This window comes from Eptesicus fuscus, chromosome 13 (genome assembly GCF_027574615.1).
Source record: "Eptesicus fuscus isolate TK198812 chromosome 13, DD_ASM_mEF_20220401, whole genome shotgun sequence".
NCBI lineage: Eukaryota > Metazoa > Chordata > Mammalia > Chiroptera > Vespertilionidae > Eptesicus > Eptesicus fuscus.
In genome coordinates, this window is record NC_072485.1 from 41563129 (window position 1) to 41585896 (window position 22768).

General features: G+C 54.7%; 1 protein-coding gene across 1 annotated transcript in view; it reads left to right on the forward strand.

Annotated features, from left to right (window-relative positions):
* PDE2A (phosphodiesterase 2A) overlaps nt 1–15803 on the forward strand; it is a 61834-nt gene extending 46031 nt beyond the window's left edge. The window contains exons 7-31 of the mRNA XM_008149936.3: nt 1949–2008; nt 2584–2737; nt 2950–3002; nt 3194–3268; nt 3368–3409; nt 3919–3987; nt 4253–4383; nt 6492–6603; nt 7085–7124; nt 7275–7338; nt 7759–7831; nt 7963–8140; nt 8374–8486; nt 9093–9170; nt 9925–10047; nt 10504–10574; nt 10854–10976; nt 11316–11403; nt 11638–11685; nt 12750–12824; nt 12973–13072; nt 13315–13427; nt 13826–13864; nt 13973–14079; nt 14405–15803. Of these exons, the coding sequence (XP_008148158.2) occupies nt 1949–2008; nt 2584–2737; nt 2950–3002; nt 3194–3268; nt 3368–3409; nt 3919–3987; nt 4253–4383; nt 6492–6603; nt 7085–7124; nt 7275–7338; nt 7759–7831; nt 7963–8140; nt 8374–8486; nt 9093–9170; nt 9925–10047; nt 10504–10574; nt 10854–10976; nt 11316–11403; nt 11638–11685; nt 12750–12824; nt 12973–13072; nt 13315–13427; nt 13826–13864; nt 13973–14079; nt 14405–14615 (2340 nt within the window). The 3' untranslated portion in view covers nt 14616–15803. The remainder of the gene's footprint in view (nt 1–1948; nt 2009–2583; nt 2738–2949; nt 3003–3193; nt 3269–3367; nt 3410–3918; nt 3988–4252; nt 4384–6491; nt 6604–7084; nt 7125–7274; nt 7339–7758; nt 7832–7962; nt 8141–8373; nt 8487–9092; nt 9171–9924; nt 10048–10503; nt 10575–10853; nt 10977–11315; nt 11404–11637; nt 11686–12749; nt 12825–12972; nt 13073–13314; nt 13428–13825; nt 13865–13972; nt 14080–14404) is intronic.
* The last annotated feature ends 6965 nt before the right edge of the window (nt 15804–22768 follow it).

Below are 22768 nucleotides of genomic sequence, written 5' to 3' on the forward strand. Positions count from 1 at the left end.
TGGGGCAGAAGCGTGTGCATGGCTCTTGGGTATTCAAACTCAGTATCCCTATGTACACATGTGGGTGGGGAAGGGGTGAGGCAGCTCAGGAGTGTGTGCTGGGGTGGGGGGAGGTCCAGGGGGTGCTGGGGTGGGGGGAGGTCCAAGGGGTGGAGGGCTCCACAGTTCCCTCCTTTCCCCTGGCCTTCTGAGGCTCTCACTCAGTCTCCCAGCTCTGTACTGGGACCAAGCTGTTTTGGCAGCCCATGGCCCTAGGGGGGCCCCCCTGACCTTCCCTTTTCCTGAGAGATGGGTCCAGGAAGAAACAAGTAGATGTCCTCCCCATCTACTAACAGTGAAATGCCGAAATGTTTATATGAGTCACATGCAAATGAACGATGCCCAGCCTCTTTCAACTCCCTGTCCCATGGGAGTCATCGATGGGGCCTCCGCCAGAGCTTACCCTTCAATCCCACCAGATCCTGTCCAGGTCTTCCTGCCTCCAGCGTTGCTTCCTTCAACTCACCCTACACCCCATAGGCCATGGCCCTCAAGCTAGAGTCCAATTCCTGAGCCTGGCACTCAAGGCCCTCCCCCTGGGGCAAACGGACCCCACTCCTGCCCGGATCCTCACCTCCTGTACCACCTTCTACCCAGCACTGCCAGGACCGCTCCTGCCTGCAGTGTCCCCCCCTCCCTTCAGGCTCTGCTTGTCCTCCCCATGCCTCAGTGCCAGCTCTGGAAGCCTCCTGGATGCCGCCCCCCCCCCCCCCCCCGAGCTCCCACAGTCTTTAAGTTCCCATCCACCCATCTGCCTTCTCCTTCTTCCTCAGGTATGAGGTTCTGCACCTCCTGATTGCATTCTCCCTCCCCCCCCCCCCTGCCCCTTCCATCCTGCCCCAGCCAGATGTAAGCTTCCTGGGAACCTGCTGGTCTCCTCTCCATCTGCTCCTGGCAGGGGACCCAGAGCACAGGCAGGCAGGCGGCTGCTGAGTGAGAAGGGAGGATGGAGGAGGGAACCCCAGTGCAGCCACCGTGGGGTGCCCTGCAGGCGATGAGCAGCTCTGAGCAGGCACCACCAGAAGCTGGTGACGCCGTTGGAAACCTTTGCTGGCAGGGCCTGCAGTGGGTCCCCAGACTGCCATCCCTCCCTCTGTCCCTCTCATTTCTGTGTCAAGCTCTCTAGCAAGGGTGTGGGAAGGGGTATGCAAGATGGGCTGAGGGGACTTCTGGTAACTGACACAGGGAAGTGAGGGAGGGACAGGCTAATGTGTGTGGTGATGAGAGTGGGTCTGGAGAATGGAAGGTGCGGGAGAGTGGTCGGTACGGTCTCAGTCCTGCCGCTTTCTTCTGTGTGACCTTGGGCATGTCACTTAACCGTTTTGGGCCTTGGTTCATCTGCAAGTGGAAGCCTGCCTTACTGGATGGTGAGACTCACATTTCGATCAAAGCACTTCATCATCCATCCGTTCATTCATTCACCCATCCTCCCAAGTTCTTTAAGGCCCAGCAGATGCATCACAGATGTCAGACTTCTTCTCTTACCCAGACTTCGGGGCAGTTCAAACCCCACCTCAGAAAGGGTGGAGATTGGGGGCTTCGGCCAATAGCACTGATTCCATAATTGGGTCCTGAAGGGCTCCATAGGCTGGGAGACGGAGAGGAGTTCCAGGTCACCCCCTTTCCTCGCCGTCCACCCGAATTGTGCCGTTGATGGGGAAGTGACTGACAAGGCAGAGCTCAGGCACGTTCCACTTTGATGTGAATTAGCCCTAGAAGGTTACCTGGAGGAGGGGATGGTCCTGGAGCCCTGTGCTCGGTCAGGAGGTCAGGCTTATCACTGAAGCCCACAGACTGGAGTATTTATGTGTTGGTGGGGACAGGTGTGTGCCGGGCATGGGGAGGGCCCTCTGACAGAGGGAGGAGGCTAGGGACGGTCACAGCTAGTTCTTCTCCCACATCCCTCCAGGTGCACTGTGGCCAGCTGAGTGACAGTGAAGAGTGGAGCCTTCAAGCCGTGGAGAAACATGTGAGTGGGGGTAGGGCTGGGGTAGGGGGGGTCAGGGGGGCGCCTGCTGAAGACCCTCATCACAGTGGGTAAGATGATCTTGCCAGGGAGCTGGACAGACCTGGGTTCCAGTCCACCACCTTTGGGCTGTGTGACCTTGAGCAAGTCACTTAACTACTCTGAGCATCAGTTGCACATCTGAAAACAAGGATAAGGAAAGCACTGACCTCGGAGGGTACTGGTGAGATAAGACGAATCAAATACCTTGTCAGTACTTACGAAGGACTATCTACATAATGATACTGAGGCTCGTTCCTGAGATTTTATGCTGACTTTAACAAGGACTTAGAATTCCCTGTGGGTGCTAGAGACGCAGAGATACCGCCCTTGCCCTGTCCTGGAAGAGCCTGGGGCTAGGGGTGGAGACTGGAGCCCAGCTGCGGGTGGAGCGCTGAGGAATGAGTTGTTGGGACGGAGGTGGGGGCGGTGGTGGGCGATGGGCAGAGGAAATGGCTTGAGCCAAGGCGAGGAGTCCTGAGGCGGCGAGCGCGGTAAAGGGGGGGCAAGTGGCTAGCTGACCGCTTGGCCCGCCCCAGACGCTGGTGGCCCTGCGAAGGGTGCAGGCCCTGCAGCAGCGCGGGCCCGGTGTGGCCCCCGAAGCTGCCCAGAACCCCCCGGCGGGGACGGCGGGAGACCCGAAGGGCCGGATCGGGTACACCCACAACGACGGAAAGATCCTGCAGCTGTGCGGTGAGGACCCCGCAGGGGCCGGTCCTGGCGCGGGGCAGGGTCCCACCTGGAGGGGCGGGGCCTATGTGGGGGGCGGGGCCTTAGAGGTGGGGCGAGGCCGGGGCGGGCCGGGGTAGCTGTCGGAAGGGAGATCTACGGGCTGGCCCGCCAGGTGGCGGGGAGGGGGGTGGGGGGCGTCTAAGGGCCCTCTGACCCGCGCCCGGCCGTTGCAGGGGAACTCTACGACCTGGACGCCTCTTCCCTGCAGCTCAAAGTCCTCCAATACGTGAGTCCCTGCGCCCCGCCCCCTGCTCCCCCATGGACCGACGTGTCTTGAGCCCTCCCTCTCAGTTGGGATTTCGACGTCCCGCCCCTCGCCTCTTTCCCACCTACCTGAGGAGCCTCGGAGGGGCGAGAGGGTGGGGAGTGGGTGGCCCAGACCCGCGGTCAGCCCCTCGCTGGGTTCTTGCCTTTCAGCTGCAGCAGGAGACCCAGGCGTCCCACTGCTGCCTCCTGCTGGTGTCCGAGGACAATCTCCAGCTCACCTGTAAGGTGAGGGCCCGGTCCACGGTGGGACCCGGAGAGGGGCCGGGTCTCTGGAGAAAAAACCCTGCTTATCTTTTAATGGGTCACCGCCCCTCTGTCCCTCAGGTCATCGGAGATAAAGTGCTGGAGGAAGAGATCAGCTTCCCGGTGAGTCCGCAGGAGCAGTTAAGGCAAACGAGGCGCACTTGGGATTTGCACCGAGAGACTGGGATCTGCCAGAATCTCTTGGAATCTGATGGAATTATCTGGATCTTGGGGTCTACTTAGAAATGTTATGAGAGCTCACAACCTTTCCTGACCAGGATCCATAGGAGAAATCTCATGCAATCTACAGAACAGTTCACGTGGGACCAGTTTACCTCCGTTGGGGTGTTTCTGGATTTTGGTTCTCTTAGAATCTATGGAGATCAGTGAGAACCTTGGAGTCTGCTTTTTCTCTCTCCTAGTTAGGGGAGACCCTAAATCTTCCATAGGGCATTCTGGTCAGGAGCAGAACACCCGCCCCCCTCCCTCCTTCTCAGTGTTGATTCCATTCCCCATTTGGACTGACTGAAAAGGTCCCTGAATCTTCCAGACTTTGCGGGGAGGGTTAGGGTCTGAGGTGGCCTGACCTCAGGCCAGGGTGGGCCCTGACTCAGCCTCTCCTCCCTCCACAGTTGACAATGGGGCGCCTGGGCCAGGTGGTGGAAGACAAGGAGTCGATCCAGCTGAAAGATCTCACTTCTGTAAGCCATGGCCTGACTGGACCAGGGGAGGAGGCAAAGGGAGAGGACCATGTCCAGCCTCCAGGGCCAGGGTCGCTGGGACAGGGCAGCCTAGGAATGCTGGCAACAAGACCCAGGGACTTCCTCCCAGTCCACCCCATACCACAGCACTTCCCACCTGCAGGAGTCCCTGAGAACCACCTGTTGCAGATGGTGGTGGGCTGGGGGAAGGAAACATACTCTCCCCCCCCACCCCCCGCTGCCCTGACTCACCTCACCTTTGCAGGAGGATGTGCAACAGCTGCAAAGCATGTTGGGCTGTGAGCTGCAGACCATGCTCTGTGTCCCTGTCATCAGTCGGGCCACGGACCAGGTGGTGGCCCTGGCCTGTGCCTTCAACAAGCTCGGAGGAGACTTGTGAGTCAGGGTGGGGTGATGTGGATCAGGAGGTGAGCTGAGAGCCTGGACAGGGTTCTACTAGGGTAACGGAGCTGGAAGGGGGTACTATTCCAGCAGTGTGGACTGAATGGTTTGTCGGTGTAAGAGACCACAGGTTTATGAGAGTGCTAGGCTCTTGCTTCTGCTACGGCTGAGGCACAGGTAATTGTTTTCTCTCCATCACCCGTTTTAGCTTATTTAAAATCATGTTGAGGTCCAAGTGAGCTCCCACTTTTTTTTTTGCCCACTCCTTGCAGTCGGGATTATCCACTATTAGGGTATTGGCCTCCTTCCCCATTTGCCAGCCCCTGGTTGGCATTTCTGTTGGGAATTCCCTGATGGAGAGGTAGTGAGCTCTGGGATGATGGACTCTTTGGAACGCACAGAGCATCACTGACACAGTGGACAACGGCTAAAGGGAATACAGGCTCGGGGCCAGGCTAAACGGAGGGGCTTTATGGGCACTGACAGAGCAGCTGGAAGAATCATACAAAATGGATTGGTAGGCTGGACACAGAGACGGGTAAACAGGCTTAGTTAGGAGGACTATCTCAGGAACTGAGGTCAGATTTGGGATCTCAGAGTGGTACCGTAAATAGATGTAATGTCCTATACGAACTGGTTCTTAGTCCTATGATTGATTGGCTGTGTCTGTCCTGGGAGTAGGTTCAGGGCATGAATGCTTCACACGTGGTCCAGCAGGTCTATAGTTTGGACTAAGGCATACAGGCAGGATACAGAGAGATGCTGACAAGATGCTTGGCCCCCGGGGCTTAAGCAAACAGGCTGGGGCTCCTGCAGGAAGTGGAGACTGGGGAGAGGTGCCAGAAGCCCAGGGATGGGGTCTGCAGGAATGGGCAGAGACCTGGGAGTCATGGGTCTGTGTAGCAGGACTTCTAACATGGAACTCTAGGCAGTTGGGTAGACCTGGGGGGGAAAGACAGCAGGAGGACATGGGATCTGTGTCATTTGGTATGGGTGGGCATCCTAGTAGTGGGAGAATGTATGCCATTGATAAGCACATGCAGAGCACCTACTGTGTCCAGCTGAGTGCTGACCAGATGGCCTTGGAAAGGCCTTTAGGGAGAGGCGTGCAGAGTGAGAGGGAGTCCAGCAGGGGCTGTGGCCTCTGGCTGCTGATTGTGGGACTGGGTTCTGAAATGGCCCTATACCTAGAGAAGGGGTGGTATTAGATGGTAAATGAGATGGGGCCTTGGTGACAGACCTGAGGCCCAGGGCAGGGACAGGGCCACCTCTGGGTTCCACATATTTCAGGGAGTGATTGCTAAGTGATTGCATGAGCCAAGATGGGGTTCAGCTCAAAGCCTGACTGTAGGGAAGTTGCCTGCAACTCAGAGAACATGGGTTCCAGAATTCCTTCAGCAGGGAGTGTGGTGGGGCTGGTGGCCAGGGCAGAAGTAGATCACAGTTAAGACTTTTAGCAAACACTTGCCAAACATCTCCCCTGTACCAGGCTCTGCATTGGACATGGGTGGTATAGTTATGGTCCCTGCCTTCAAAACTGAAAGTTTATTTTCAGGGCATAGGACGAGGATGGTGGGATAGGGATTCTAGGCAGAGGGACTAGTGTAAGGAAAAGCATGAAGGTGTGAAGGAACTGGAGGTGTTCTCAGAATGATAAGGATTTTAGCTGAAACTGAGAAGCACCCAAAGTCCTGGACGAGTTGGACAGTGACTAGAGCTGGACAAAACAGGGCAATGCCACCCCCCATCCTGAGCCTGGAGGGCCCTCCGGGGAGGAGCAGGAGAACACCCAGCTCTGACCCAGCCTCAGTTTGGGTAAATCTAAAGTCAGCAGAGGGAGACATGGCCGGGCTTCAAGAAGCAATAGTCTGAGGAGGAAAACACATTTCGTTCTGAGGAGAATTAGAGCCTCCCCCAGGGGGCCTCTAGTCTGAGGGAGAAGCTGCCCCAAGCCACCTGTGCAGTGAGCAGCCCCAGTCGAGGAGAGTGAGGCTTTAGCTGGTGATCTCTGAGCGGGCTTCCTGGAGGAATGGAAATGAGGAGAAATGGGGGGAGACGTCTGTCATCAGCTCCCTCTCGGATGACCTCGCCTCCCTCCCCAGATTCACGGATCAGGACAAGCACGCGGTCCAGCATTGCTTTCACTACACCAGCACGGTGCTCACAAGCACCCTGGCATTCCAGAAGGAGCAGAAACTCAAGTGTGAGTGCCAGGTGAGTGGCCTGCCTTGCGCCTCTCTCAGGAACAAAGCCACCCAGCTCTCAGCCCCAGTGACTTATCCACAAGGGAAAAGCCCATGTCTATCTGGACCATGGCGTGGGGTTTACCTAGTGCTCTGGAGGCCTCGTAAGGAGGAAGGTGACGGATTCCTCAGAGTGGCCACTGGCTGCAGGCACTGTATGCGATCACCCTCTAGTGTTCAACTCGGGTACTACAGCAATGCTGGGTGGCTGGAAGCTGAGGTGAATGCACATCTGAGACTGTAGATTTCTACACACTTTCACTGAGGCAGTTCCTCCCACTCCTCTACTTAGTAGCCAAATGACATAATTACTAGTAGACTCTGTGTCTCCAGCATGTGTGGAGATCCCTAGGAGAGGAATGAAAAGCCCCTGAGGATGTTGGAGGCAACAGGTTGGAGAGGGTCACTTTCTGTAACCTGAACCCCAGTGATCTCTATTTTCTCCATTCCAGGCTCTTCTTCAAGTGGCAAAGAACCTCTTCACTCACCTGGGTGAGTGCACTGTCCTCCTCCATGCCTGATTGTGGGGTGGGAGTGGGGGCTGGAGTTTGGGGGAGGAGAGGTGGGAGGGTTTGGCCTTGGCATTCCAGCCCAGTCTCACCACTGCCCCCCACCCCTCACCCCCACTTCTCCCTCTCTCAGATGACGTCTCTGTCCTGCTCCAGGAGATCATCACAGAGGCCAGAAACCTCAGCAATGCTGAGATGTGAGTGAATTTACCCCTGGGAGGGGGAGAGAGGCCCCGGGCTTCATTCCTCACCCTTTCCTTTCCTTCCTTTCCCCCTCCACTGCCTTCTTGTGGGACCCCAGCACATTTTGTATGATCCTTTACTTCATGCCTGTGACCATACTTAGACTGTAACATCCAATGACAGCAGAGGTGGGGCTCGCTTTGCTGGCCATGGGTCCTCGGCTCCTAATTACAATGCGTGGCACAGAGTAGGCCCTCAAAAAAAAAAAAAAATTCATTGGGGTAATGCCAGGAGTCAGCCAGCCCTGAGGAGAGTCTCCAAGGACAGATCACTCCTCCAGCCTTAGAAATCTGGGCTTCGCCTCAAGTTGTGAGAAGCAGGGGTGGTTGGAGAGGGGTGTCAGGGCTCTGTGGACCAAGGCCGTCTCCCCACAGCTGCTCTGTGTTCCTGCTGGATCAAAATGAGCTGGTGGCCAAGGTGTTCGACGGGGGCGTGGTGGAAGACGAGGTGAGGCAGGGCCCCACGGAGAGTGTTGCTGTGGTCCTGGGGGTGGGGGGAGAGTCTCCGCAGAAGGCCTCATGGCCTGCTCTGTGAACAGTCCCTAACTTTTTCCTCTCAACCCATGCCTGCCCCTGCAGAGCTATGAGATACGCATCCCGGCTAACCAGGGCATAGCGGGCCACGTGGCGACTACCGGCCAGATCCTGAACATCCCCGACGCATACGCACACCCGCTATTCTACCGCGGCGTGGACGACAGCACGGGTTTCCGCACGCGCAACATCCTCTGCTTCCCCATCAAGAACGAGAACAAGGGTGCGGGCTCCCACAGAGGGGCGGGGCCAGTCTGGGGCCAGTCTGGGGTGGGGACTGAGCAGGATGGGGCGGAGCCGAATGGAGGGGCTGGCAACCTTTCCCCCAGCTGCTTTAGAGTCCCCTAGCACAAGGCACAGGTTTCCCAGGCATGGATCCCCTTGAGGACAGCCTAGGAAGGCAGATCCCTGCCGGACACATCCACTGGCCAGTCCTAGCCCCTCTCCTGCCCCCAGAGGTTATCGGTGTGGCCGAGCTGGTGAACAAGATCAACGGACCATGGTTCAGCAAGTTCGATGAGGACCTGGCCACAGCCTTCTCCATCTACTGCGGCATCAGCATCGCCCATGTGAGTGGAGACAGTGCTGGACCCTCTGTCCTCTCCACATTAGGACTCGGAGCCCCACTGCTGGGTTGCTATGCAACCTTCTGTACCGCTGGTGACCTCTGACCTGTTTCCCATCTGAAAATCTATTATTTCCTATCCTATCCCATTGGCCTCCCAGACCATGGGAAACCCCAGTTGTCATTATTCACCAGTCTCACCCCCACCCTCCTCTGGAAGCAACCTCAACCCAAGCCCCTGGTCAACTTCTTTTTTTGGGAAATATTGGGTCTCATTGTCCACAGCTGGCAGCTCTGCCATGGGACTCCAAGCCACTGGTCCCTGGCACTAATCCCCCTCCTTGTTTCTCTTTCTCTGCTGTGGGCCTCGGGCTCCATCACTGAAGACTAGGGCAGGCTCAGGAGGGGATGCAAAGTGCCAGCTCAAATGCTAAGAGATCCTAGGAAGCGAAGCAAAGGGTGGTCTAGATGAAGGTTGGATGGCTGGAGCTCCAAGGCTCACACCTGGGCCAGCACAGGAGGTTCTGTCTGACCCCCTTTCCAGTCTTGGGTATTCTGAGATTTCACAGCCGCATTGCTTGAGCCGCATTCTTTCCCTTTCTCCCCCTAGTCCCTCCTTTACAAGAAGGTGAATGAGGCCCAGTACCGCAGCCACCTCGCCAATGAGATGATGATGTACCACATGAAGGTGAGCTTGCGTGGAGCTTCTGTCCTCCTTCTCAGGGTCTCAAGGTCCCCTGCCTCCCCAAACCCTCGTGGGCCCAGGACCAGGCTGGGCTTTCTGAGCACCCTCTCATGAAGATCAGAAGATAGACCCAGTGCAGTGCCCGGACTCCAGCTCCAGGCATGTTCCGGTTCAGCCCCGAGGCTGGCAGCAGCACCCAGGTGTTCCCCATGTCCAGGGATAATTCCCATCTTGGGGATGACTGAGAGGCTCACTCAGGGCCCCTTGCCACAGCTCCCCTAGGGACAGGAGTCCTGAAGTCCTCATTATAATATTCCATTCCATTCCCAGACCCTGTGTCAGCAAAGCTCTTTCAGGCTTTAGTTCTCAGTATGTGGTGGTCATTGTTGATGTAAATATTTCCTCTCACTTGTGTCTAGAACAAAGGGCCCCAGACTTTGTAGCTAGAGTCAAAGCTGTAGTAGGAAGGATTGGGGTCCTTCCAGAGACGGTCCCCCCTCCCAAATAAGGAATCTTGAAGTTAGCGTCTGTGAAAGGCTGCCATGGTTTGGGGGTGTCATGAAAGGGTGTCCTTGGTCTTTGCCGAGGATAGGTTGTTACAGGTAAAGGTGGTCACAGACAAGGAGGCTCAGTAGGTGGGCTGCAGGGCTGTGAGGGGAGGGTGGTGCTCTCCTGTGCAGTACCAATCCATGGACTGGATGGCTCAACTGGGGACACTCCGGGTGAGGGGTCTAATATCCTGGCTGGTCCCCTGTAGGTCTCTGATGACGAATACACCAAACTGCTCCATGACGGCATCCAGCCTGTGGCTTCCATCGACTCTAACTTCGCCAGTTTCACCTACACCCCTCGCTCTCTTCCTGAGGATGACACTTCCATGGTGAGCCTCCCCCTTCCCCAATGAGGCAGAGGGTGTACAGGCAGAGGTTTAAGTTAAATGTACACAGGAACTTCCTGGCAAGACAGAGTCGTCAAGGAAGCCTATAGAGTCTCCCTTAGAGATGGAATGGGCATGTGGTCTGCCAGCACGGGCCACGGGGCCTGCCCAGAGGCCAGGGGCTGGCTGGCTGATTGGCAGAGACTGCTCTCAGGGCTGGCACCTCACTCCCTGTGTTTCTAAGATTTTAGGAGAGCTTGGTTCCAAGAGTTCTTAGATACCATATTTCTTGACGTTTTTGGCTCTGAGAATGCTTGGTGCTGCTACTTTATGGTTCTCTAGTATAGATCTAAACACCTAAGACTCCAACACAATTGTGTAGGCTTCAAGAAGGGCCAAAGCAGGAGCCCTGTCTTGAAACTGACAATCCCTCTGTCCCCTCCCTTCTGCCCTCTGCAGGCCATCCTCAGCATGCTACAGGACATGAATTTCATCAACAACTATAAAATTGACTGCCCGACACTGGCCCGGTGTGTGCCCCAGCCCTCCCCTCTGCGTGCAGGCAGCCCCGTCTCTGCCTTCCTCTGTCCTCAACTCTCACATCCATTGCCCCCAGCCTACTGGGAAGGGGTCTCTCTGGAACAACTAGGGAAGACTCAGTCTTGTGGGAGTGGGCAGGCTCCATGAGTGAGAGGCAATTCCTAGACATTGGGACCATGAGGAAAGGAAAGGAATGGGCAAGGGCAGAGCCTGAAGGGCTACCTGGAGGAGAGCCTGAGGCCCCTCTGCTGCCCTCTCCCCTCCCCCAGGTTCTGTTTGATGGTGAAGAAGGGCTACCGGGACCCACCGTACCACAACTGGATGCACGCCTTCTCTGTCTCTCACTTCTGCTACCTGCTCTACAAGAACCTGGAGCTCACCAACTACCTCGAGTGAGTGGCTGCCCTTCCCCCATCTGTTAGCCGCTGGGCTTCCCTTCCTTGGGGCAGGGAAACGCCTTCTATGTGTCAAGCACTTTACATGCACCATCTAAGGGGACCCTCCTAACAGTCCAGTGAGGGGTTTTCCTGGCCAGACTTGTTCAGAGTCACAATCCCAGGGAATGATGGGCTTTGACAAACTCTAAACCAGGGCTTCTTTCCAGGAAGGGGACCCAGGGGTCCTGAGCTCTTGTCCTGGTGGCTCCTGGGCATCTCAGCGAGCTGTCCCTCCTCTGAGGGTCTGGGGAGGAAGCTGTGGCTGGACCTCTCTCCTCTCTGTCTCCCCACCAGGGACATCGAGATCTTTGCCTTGTTTGTTTCCTGCATGTGTCACGACCTGGACCACAGAGGCACAAACAACTCCTTCCAGGTGGCCTCGGTGAGATCCTGCCCTCCTCACAGCGGGCGCCTTCTCTGGGATGCCTGGGAGTGTTACTTCTCCAGCCTGAGGAGAGGTGGGAGCTGGTGGGACCAGGAGCCTGAGGCTCTCCTAGGCTTTGTGCTGGGCTCTGAGATGGGGGAGGGGAGGGGGCAGGAGGGCAGTGCTTAGCCTAAGATGGCTGGCACTTGGATCTGGATGTGAAGAGTGATGGAGTTTTCCCGGCTTTTCCAGAAATCTGTGCTGGCTGCGCTCTACAGCTCTGAGGGCTCTGTCATGGAGGTACCACCATTTCCCCCCAGCCCCTACCTCCCATGCCCTCACCTCATTCCCTCTCCTCCTCCTCCTCATAAGGTGGTGAGGTGCAAAGTTAGACTGTGACCCAGCTCCTCCTGTTCCCACTCCCTGCTTTTCAGGCAGGCGGTGAGAGCTGCAGCCTCCCCCAGGGCGTGTCTGGCTCATTTTCCTGGATGGGCTTGGAGGGGTGCAGGTGTGCATGGGTGTGCAAGTCAGACTGCAGGTTCTGCTGGAGCCCAGGTTTTCAAAAAGAGGATTTGTATTTAGCACGATTCTCTTTGCATGTCTGGGAACACCCTGTACAAACCCTCCCCACCAAGCCCGGGAGGGGCTCCCTTCCCATCACACTCAGCTTTCCCTTAGATTATTTGGTTTTGGCCTACACACCCCCAGATGGGGGCTTCTTGGGGTAGAAACAAGATCTGAGACATCTCTGAGTGCCCTGCACTTGGCACAGGGTTTGGCACAGAATGGGAGCCCAACTTCCAAGGTTACCTTGCCCCACACTGCCCCCCACTACACTCTTCAGAGACTGCACCTGCTTGCACACCCCCAGAGATGAGGGGCTCCCTCCCTCCTGGGAGGCCCTGTAGCAGCCCTGCCTCTGCCCTCCGCACCCTGGTTGAGCCTCCTCCTCCTCCGACCGACAGCCCTTCAGTGTCTGGAGACAGCGGCCTTGCCCTGGCCTCATCACTGCCTTTCCTTGTCAGCAAACAAATGTCAGCTGCATGAATTGGTGTCTAGGACTCCAAGGGATCGTTTCCGAACGGTTCCAGTTTGAGAGGCCCTCAGAGCGTTCTTTGTCGTGTCCCTTCATGTGACAGCTGGGGAATCTGGGCCTCGGAGCCAGCCAGGGCCTTGCCCTGGTCACACAAAGGTGGAAACAGTGCCCAGAAAGGGAACTAGGACCTGACTCCCAGTTTCTGCCTGCTCTGCTCTCCTGGGGGCCAGGGCTGGGCCGGGCCTACTCCCTCTTCTGGGGTCAGTGGTGAGGGAGCCCCCTGCTCCACCCAGGCCCCATCACTCTTCTCTTCTCCCCCTCCCCCCAGAGGCACCACTTCGCTCAGGCCATCGCCATCCTCAACACCCATGGCTGCAACATCTTCGACCACTTCTCCCGGAAGGTGATGGGGCCCGGGTGGGGGTGAGGGGGTGGGAGCCAGGAGTTGGCTCGAAACAGGAGAACGGGACTATGGGTAGAGGCTCCTCAAGGCCAGGAACGGGGTGGGGGTGTCTGGCAGGAGGCCGTGACATCTCCCTCCCGGCACCCAGGACTATCAGCGCATGCTGGACCTGATGCGGGACATCATCCTGGCCACGGACCTGGCCCACCACCTGCGCATCTTCAAGGACCTCCAGAAGATGGCTGAAGGTGCCTGCCTTTAGCCCTGGCCCTTGGGGTTGGGGAGGAACTGCCGAGGGGGATTTGCCTGGAGAGCATCCCGAAGAGTTTAGACCCATCCCTTCCAGCATCAACCACCAGGCAGCCCCAGCCCCAGCCTCTTGGCTCCCATCCAGGATGCCACATTCCCTGGACCACTTTGGGGTGGGGCCTGAGGACCTTGTCCTCAGAGAGAGAGCACCAGGAGGCTGACCCCATCCTCTTCCCAACAGTGGGCTACGATCGAACCAATAAGCAGCACCACAGCCTCCTCCTCTGCCTCCTTATGACCTCCTGTGACCTCTCTGACCAGACCAAGGGCTGGAAGACCACAAGGAAGATTGCAGTAAGGGTTGCCCCTCGCTGGGAAGATGCAGACTTCAAATGCTGCCTGGCTCTGTGTGGCTCCTGCACCTGAACACCCTTTCTGTGCTGAGCTTAGCCAGGCCTTATTTTGGGGAAATGGAAACCTAAACCACCTTAGGGTGACAGATGGAGAGATTCAGAGAGGGGCATGGACTTGCTCAGGGCCACACAGCAAGTCAATGGCTGGTGGAAGGTGGGCCAGAACCCAGCCATTCCTCCCCATCTGGGGCCATCCACCTGACTGGCTGGGGATGGTAAGGACAGGCACTGAGGTGGAGCTGAGGGAGACCTCAGTTTGCCTCCTTGGGAATGGGCTGTAGAGGAGCTTGGGTGGATAGATCCCACTCACAGGATGTAATGAGAGTTTTGGCCTTTCAGGAGCTGATCTACAAAGAGTTCTTCTCCCAGGGAGATTTGGTATGTGGGGAATGACCTCAGGGTGTCCAGGTTGCGGGTGGGTTCCTGGCCTGGGGCTGGGAGGGTTTGGGTTAGCCCCATCCTGGCCTGATAACTTGATGCCTGCAGGAGAAGGCCATGGGCAACAGGCCAATGGAGATGATGGACCGTGAGAAGGCCTACATCCCTGAGCTGCAGATCAGCTTCATGGAGCACATCGCAATGCCCATCTACAAGTGAGGGAGCTCCTGGGGACTCCTGGGGACTCTGCACAGAGAGGATGGGGTGGGGCGTGGCTGTTTACAGCCACCACAGCAGACACAGGTACTGAGCTGGGCTTGGCCCAGCTTCACTGACCCCCCCTCACCCCCCGCTGCCTCTGGGCACCGCAGTCTCCTGTTTTACCCCTACATGGGTCCTTCTCTTCATCCTTTATCTCCTATGGAAAGAGACCATCATACTTCACACTCTTATGGAAATTCTACCTGTGGTATAGCCCTAATCTTTCTTCCTGTCACTATCTGACTTCTGACCTTTAACTCTGCCCCTGTGCACCCCCAGGCTGCTGCAGGACCTGTTCCCCAAAGCAGCAGAGCTGTATGAACGCGTGGCCTCTAACCGTGAGCACTGGACCAAGGTGTCACACAAATTCACCATCCGAGGCCTCCCGAGTAACAACTCGCTGGACTTCCTGGATGAGGAGTATGAGGTGTCTGAGCTAGATGGCACTGGGGGCCCTGTCAATGGTTGTTGCAGCCTTGACACTGAGTGAGCCACTCCCAGGGCCCTTCCCCGCCCAGGTCTCCTCCTACAAACCCTCCACTGGCCTGGCCAGATGCCCTGGGACCAGAGCCATGGGTCCTGGGTTCTAGACCAGAACTTCCCATTTGACCTGGGCAAGTATTGACCTGCTGGGCCTCAGTGTTCTTGTCTGTTTAATGGAAGCAAGACTTCCAGCCTCACCAAGACTTTGTCACTTGTCCTCTGAGAGCATAGGGATGACCCACGAGCAGTGGGCCCTGCTCTGCACCTCTGATCACACCTTGGCAAGTCCTCCCCAAGCCGCTCCTTCCCTGAGGCAGCCTGAATGGTTTCTCCTGGGCCCCAGTCTTGCTCTACCAGATTTGTACCCTTTTTTCTCCTCTCCAGGATCCTCATGCAAGAAGGTGGGACATCTTGATGGAGCAGAGGGTGGGTCTTAGAATCAGTCATTAGCTCTGCTGGAGGACTATAAATAGCCACAGGTGCCTCTGAGGACTGCCACTGTACTCACGGTGAGGATGGGTACGGGGGGAGATTGATGCAGATCCCATGAGGAAGATGCCAGCGGGGCACTCAGTGCTCTGGGGAGAAAGGGCTCAGGAAGAAAGCAGGATGGAAACAATGGGCAGGAAGGATCCCTGGGCTGGGAGACCGGCCCCTGTTGAGTCAGCAATGCTTCGTCCTGGTTGTGTGACCCTGGGCAAGTCCCTTCCCCTAGCTGGGTGAAACAGGAGGGTGAGACAATCTGTTCTCTGAGACCCCCTTTTAGATAAAAATTCCATAGCTCTTTGGAGTCCTAGGAGAGGCCATAGAATGCCCCTAACACCCTAGGGCAGACAGGGGTGGTCCCTGAGTGTACCCCCTTAGCCTGAGTCCCTCCCCCATTCCTGCAGCCAGAGAGGGACCTGGCCTCAGCCCTGGCAGGGTGTCTCTCCTCTTCAAGGCCATATCCACCCATGCCCCAGGGCTTGGGAAACCCCATAGGGCCAGGCCTCTTGGGTCAGCCCGGCAGCTTCTCCCTTCTCCTTTGTTCTGTATGTGTTGTGGGGTGGGGGGGAGGGGGGCCACCTGCCTTACCTATTTGGAGTTGCCTTTAGAGAGATGTGTGTTTTTTTAGGACTCTGTGCAACTGTTGTATATGGTCCCGTGGGCTGACCGCTTTGTACATGAGAATAAATCTATTTCTTTTTACCACAGAGCCTGCCTGCTTCTCTTGCCCCACCACTTGTTATGGTTTGGAATCTGCTCCTCTGGGCTGAATGGCCTCAGGGCTCTAGCCTTCCCTGGGGGGCTTGGGCTCCAGGCTCCTCCCTGCCCAGCCTCTGCTTTGGGCTCCCCCAGTCTGACTCTGTCCTCTTACAGAACCCAGTCTGACCAGTGGGCCCTAGGTGGGGGGTGGTAGTCAGTTCCTGGCCCAAGGCTCACAGGGGACGGCTATTCTAATGTTGCCCGGCTGACGCCAGCTTCAGTGTGGACCGGCATAAGTACGCCTCTGTTTGTGAACCCCAACCCTGAATGTGTCTGCATGTCCCTCCTCCACGGGCTTTGGGCAAAGGGGAAGCATAACCTGGGTGCACATCCTGGGCCTTAATCGTCTCCCCTGCATCTGATGTCTGTCCTCAGCCTTGAGGCCATTTAATCCCATTTCAGGCCCATGCTGTGACACATCGCTCCTTGCCACCGAATCCAGTGGACAACTCACACATATTTCCTCCCGCACGCAGGCAGGACCCTGCGCTGAGGCCTAGAGCTAACTTTGTCCGTGTCCCTTTTCTGGAGGGTCTAGCAGCCTGGTAGGGGAAATAGATCCAAGCTCAGATTCAGGCCATGACAACCCTATGGGACACCTGACCACGGGCTCCAGGCAGGATCATCACCCTGAGAAGAACCACAGTGAGGTTTGGAAGATGAGCAGGTGTTATTTTCCTGTGGGTCAAAGGGGGGCAGGCACTCCTGGTAGCAGAAATTGCTCATACAAAGGCTGAGAGAAGGGGAGGCACACAGGGAATGGAGAGATGGAGGGAAATATAAGGCCACATCAGCGAAGGCCTTGAATGGCAGGCTGTGGAGTTTGGCTTTATTTTGTGGGCAGTGGGGAGCCAGAGAAAGGCTGTCAATATGGGAGAGTGGGAGAGCTTGGGCAGGGCAGGGATCATTCTAGGGCTGTTCTCTGAGCCCTGGGCTGGGTGAGAGGGAGAGGAATTCAGGACACGTGGGATTGGCAGAACTTGGTGATCAATTGCATGGGGGTGGGGGCAGAGGTAGGACTGGGAGGTACTCCAGAAGGTGGGTCTATGTGGCCTCAGTCACCAGCAGCCAGGTGTTGGGTAGAGCCTCTGGCAGGAGGGAGCTCCCCAGGGAGGATGGGCGGGGCAGCTGTCTTCGCAGCCGAGAGGCGGGACCGGGCGGAAGGTGGGAGGCGGGGCCTGGCGTTGGGCGCGACCGACGTAGGGCGCGACCGCGGGCTCGAGGGTGGGCGCGGACTTTGGCCCGAGGGACTGCGGGGTGGACGGCGGGACAGACTGCTGGAGGAGGATGCAAGTGCGGTGCTTCTGCACAGAGCCGGTGGGCAGCCCTCACCAGGTCAGAGAACATAAGGCTTGGCCCCATGCCCTGCCTTCCCAATTTAATGGTTTCATTTTACATAAAAACTCACAATGATTCTGTGGAGTGGCTACTATCGCCTCATTCTGCAGCCACGTAGCGTGAGGTTCAGAGAGGTTAAGTTGGAGTGTGCACCCTCCTGCATGACCCCCATGCAAGCAAGGGCTTACTCCCGGGTAGAGGAAGGAGAGTCAGGACAGGGTCTCTGTCTCAGTCTCTGCGGGGCTGTCATGGGACGTAGGAATGGAGAGCAAGTGGATGGAGGCGCCAGAGAGGGATCTGGGATCCGTCAAGTGTGCACGTCTGGAAGGGGGCGGAAAGGGGGGGATGAGGGGTGAAGAGGATGGGGCGTATAGTGCAGCCCTTAGCCACCAGGTGGCGCCCAACTCCTGTCCTCACCTCCCCAGAGGTGGAGAAGGGTGTGTAGGGTGTGTTGTGGGGCTCATCTCCTCTCATACTCACACACAGAGGCATTCTCACGCAGACACATGCCCACATTCTCTTTTACACGCAGATACACTCTTTATGCAGACTCTGCACAGTGGACTCAGGATACATCCTACACAGACTCCACAGGGGAAATGGAAAATGTTTCTCAGGGGTCTCCACACCCCTTTAGCTGCTCTCTCAACAGGACTGAGGGTCCATCAGTTCTCCCTGAGTGAGACCCCATGTCCCACCGGTTTGTCTCCCTGCTGAGCGGCCTCTCCCCGCAGAAGGATCCCTGGGAAGGCAGCACCAGCCTTGTGATCCGTTGTGGGCATGAAATAACTAGGAGAGGGCACTGTAAGGCTTGGTCCTGTGCATATGAGGCAGCAGGAGACACAGCAGGAGGGAGCTGAGTGTGAAGGGGCATCAGGAGGGGGCTGGGCTGAAGTTTGGATGGGGAGGACTGGGACAGATGAGGGCATTGCTGATAGACCAGGAAAGCAGGTGGGAGGGTGGGGTGGGGGGGTGCCAGGACTGTGCCCAAGGTCTTACTGTCCTTCCTGCTGCTCAGTCTCCCAGGGCCCAGTCTCCTTGAAATGGGTGACTTAAGTCTGGGGGTGGGGTGGGTGAGGTCTAGAGGTGGGTAGGGGAAGCCTGCTATCCAATGCCTTGAAAATGTTTATCTTATAGATTTTGTCATTTTATTATTATTTCAGGCAGGAGGGTAAATCTCGTCTTTATTACTCCATCTTGGGTGGGAGTGTAAGTCTATTTTACTAACTTTTATTGCAGTATAGTAATCCATGTATGAATATTTGAATATTAATATTTTTGCCATTAGAAACAATGATCCCATGAATATTCATATATATTGCGTATTACATTGTATGAATATCTGTATCTGTTTCTATTGATGTATATCTTCCAGCTTCCATCTGGGACCATTCCTTTCTACCTGAAAGCACCCTTGCAGTATTTCCTTTAGTGCAGGTCTGCTGCTGATGAATTCTTCCGGTTTTTATTAGTTTGAAAACATCTTTGTTTCCCCTTTATTCTTGAATGTTTGGGGAGCGACTGAATTCTAGGTTAGAAAGGATTTTCTCCTTGTACTTGGAAGATAACATTCTGTCCTCTTTTGACTTCCGTGGTTTCTGATGAGAAGTCTGCTGTCAGTCTTGTTATTGCTCCTTTGAAAGTAATGCATCTCTTTCTCTGGCTGCTGTTAAGATTTTATCTATTTTTGGTTTTCAGCAGTTTTATCACGATGTGTTTAGGTATGGTTTTCTTAGTATTTATCCTGCTTGTGATTCATACTGTGTCTTGAATCTGTGTTGATTTTCCCTCTCCTCAATTCAATCTTTATTAAATGTAGATAAGCATACTTCCTATATCCCCACAGCATGCTAAGAAATTTCTACAAAATGTTACTGAAATCTTGTGATAACAAGAGAGAAATAGTGTTGCAGAGATGGGATATATATATATATATATATATATATATATATATGTATTTAATTCTCATCCGAAGATATTTTTCCATTGATTTTTAGACAGAGGGAAAGATAGCAAGAAATATCTATGTAAGAAAAACACATCAGTTGGTTGCCTCCTTCACAAGCCCCAACCAGGACCTGGACGGGGGGGAGAGGGTAGGGGGTAGGAGTAGCCTGCAACCAAGGTATCTGCCCTTGACTGGAATCAAACCTGGGACCCTTTGGTCCGCAGGCCAAAGCCCTATCCACTGAGCCAAACCAGCTAGGGCAAGATGGGGGTAATATTTTAAATCAATCACTAGATTCTCATCCTTGAGGTTCAAACTCACACCCCTCCTCGGGAGAGGAGAAGGATCACCAGTTGTGGTCTCTCTCCTTAGCTTCTGTTCTATAACCAAGGATTACCCTTGACCAGAGGTCCCTATCTGGAATCAAGACTTTCCACCCTCTGTCTGGTGGCTGACAAGAAGGGAAAACGACTTTTTATCTGTCTCTGTGGTTTATTTTGTCTCTCAGTAAACACATGTTTTAATGCATAACAATTTAGTATTTCATTGTTTAGAAATTCGCCATATCAGAATAGGGTTTTAGATTTACCATTGAAGGGATTCCCTTCAGGACAGTAAATAGATCTCTGAGTGCTGAGTTCTAACACAACAGGTTAAAGAACGGCCAGTGGACAGCCAGGGTTCCCCTGCCCTGGTAGGATTCTTACTCTTTGCTTTGACCATTAGGCTTCAAGTGTGTCAGTATGAGGTGTTAGGGAGGCACCAGGGAGCAACCTTCACACTTGTATCTCTGTCTCTACCAGAACATTTGCTATTTCAGTGGTGAACCAAAATGGAAGCACTTTTGTTCCTGGCCTGGGTCACCATGCTCACCAATCTTTGCAGCCGGGTGAACCCTCTGTGATCTGACCCAGCTCACTGGTTCATGTATATTTCCTGGTTTCTAGATACAAGCATCTAATTGCCCGATCCCTGTAGACTGCCTCTCTGTGTTATAGTGGCTGGAAATGGAGGTAACATTTCCCATGCTCCACTGCAGCTTGGGTTTCATGTGTAACCTGGGCTCCATGTGGAAGGTGTCCCTGAGAAGACCTGGAGGTGGGAGTACACAATGGGCATGATGACCGCAGGCAAGAAGGTAATATCACCTGGAAAGCAGCGATGATGGAGGAGTCTGGGTGTTCTAGGGGCACCCAAGACAGAGTTTCTAAGAGTCAGCCCCTCACATAGGTGCCCAGCAACAGATGACAGGATGGTAATTTTCCGTTAGAAAATTCCCTGGTGGGATTGGGCATTTTGGCTGGCTGCATTGTCCCTGACCTTCAGCTGTGTAGCACTGAGCCTGATTCTTTTCTCCTTCTACCTAAACCTGTGTAGATTATGGCTTGTATAGCTAACCTCAACTAATAGTTCTCTTGAAGCACTGATCCCATTGCCCAACATCCCCCAATAAAATGTAAGTTCCCTGAGGGGCAGACTAAGTCTGGCTTATTTCTATATCCCTCGTACTTAGCACAGAGCCTAAGACAGAGGAGGCACTCAGCAAAAATGTATTGACTGCTAAATGAAATGTTAGTCGTTACCGTATAAATCCAATCCAGCCTGGCCGGTGTGGTTCAGTGGTTGAGTGTTGACCCATAAACCAAGAGGTCATGGTTCAATTCCTGGTCAGGGCACATGCTCACATTGTGGGCTCGATTCCCAGTGGGGGGCATGCAGGAGGCAGTGGATAGATGATTATCATCATTGATGTTTCTAGCTCTCTCTTTCTCCCTCTCCTTTCCTCTCTCTGAAATCAATAAAAACATATTTTTTAAAAAAATTAAATCCAATCAGGGGCCTCTCTCCTCTGAGGAGCGTGGGGGCAGACCTGCATATCTGGAGTATCTCAGCAGTGATCATGGACATGCAAGAGTTGCCTCATTCAGCTAGAGAAAACAGTCTGCTCGGTAAAACCAGGCCTGCGTGACGAACTGTCAGGCCTCCCATCAGAGGAAATCATGTTCACAGTGGAATCGTGCTTGCGTGACCAGTGTGGAACATCATTGAAAACCAGCTGGCTTCCAGAACTCCGGCCAGCAGGTTCCAGGATGCAAAATCACATTCACCTTGAGGGGACATATGAAAGTAGGACAGAGACAAATAACCAAATTTATATTGTATCATCATCAAATCAAAAAGTTCTCCCTAAAGAAATGTCACCCAAAACTGTCCCTAAATACTCATTTTCATCTCTTAGTGTGAGCTGGGACTGCTTATTCCTGGGTCCTCTTAGTGACCAAACATGGGCCCCACTGTTGTGTTCTCTCTTGTTATCTCAGTTTTTTCATGACACTCTTCTAAGTTGCTAGATGGGTTTACATGGGCCCTCTTGACAGCTGGCATCTATCTCACCCAGGAAAGCCCTTGGGCAGCTGAGTGCAGTGGTAAAGACTGCGGCACCTGGATCAAGTCTCCTGCTGTGTGGCTTTGTGTAAGGCACTTACTTCCCTGAGTCTCAATGTACTCACCTGGAAACTGGGAATAATGACAATCTTTCCTGAGGTGGTTGTGAGGATTCAATGCGAAGCATGAGAACCGCCGTGAAAGCTGCCAGCCGTCTGCATTGCAGGGCTTCATGAGGGTGCATTTCTGGGAATAAGGAAGCATAACTTCATCTTTGGCAAAAGCTGAGGGCTCAGAGGAGCAAGCAGTCCCAGGAGGAAGCCTCGGACCCAGGAAGGGCAGGTTCAAAAGACTTGGAAAGAGGTAACTGACATTCTGGGTTAGTGTACCCTAAACGTATATTTTCAAGCCCTAACCCCTGGTATCTGTGAACTGACCCTGTTTGGAAATGGGATCTTTGTAGAGGTGACTAAGTTGAGGTCCTTATAAAAAGAGGGAAATTTGGACCTAGAGACACACAGGAAGAGGCCATTTGAAGACTGAGGCAGAGATTGGAGTGATGCTACCACAAGCTAAGCAATGCCAATGGTTGCCAGGAACCATCAGAAGCTAGGAGAGAGTCAAGGACAGATCATCCTCTAGAGCCTTCGGGCCGAGCCTGGCGCTGCCAACACTGTGATTTCAGACTTCTGGCCTCCAGCACTGTGAGATGATACATTTCCCTTGTTTGCAGTCACCAGTTTATGGTGCTTTGTTACAGCAGCCTGAGGAAACGAACACTATAGATGAGGCCAGAGAGAGGTCACATGGGACAGATGGACTGGAGGGAAGAGGGGACACAGCTGACCATCATTTTCCAGATTTGGTGTCTTGGGTCCAGTTGGCAGGACAGTCCAATCACTAAAGACCATCTGGGACACACACACAAAAGCCTGGCCCCCTTGCCGCAGGTGGGATGACTCCTCGGTGCAATCGATGATTTGTGCTCCAAACGCGCCTTCCCCATCAGGCCAAGGCTAGAGTTACCTTAGACCACCTCCCTCCTCAGCTCTTTCCTCTTTCCTACCCTCCTTGTCTCCCTCCTTGCAGGTTGTTTCTGACGAGCACTCCCATCCCTGTCAACCATGTGAGGTCACTATCATTTAGAGTGTTCATTACATGCTTCCCCGGGCCCAGCTGTGCTGGCTGCTAGGGGTGGTGTTGGTGTAGAGGCATTAAGGCAGGACCCCACCCCAAGAGAGTTC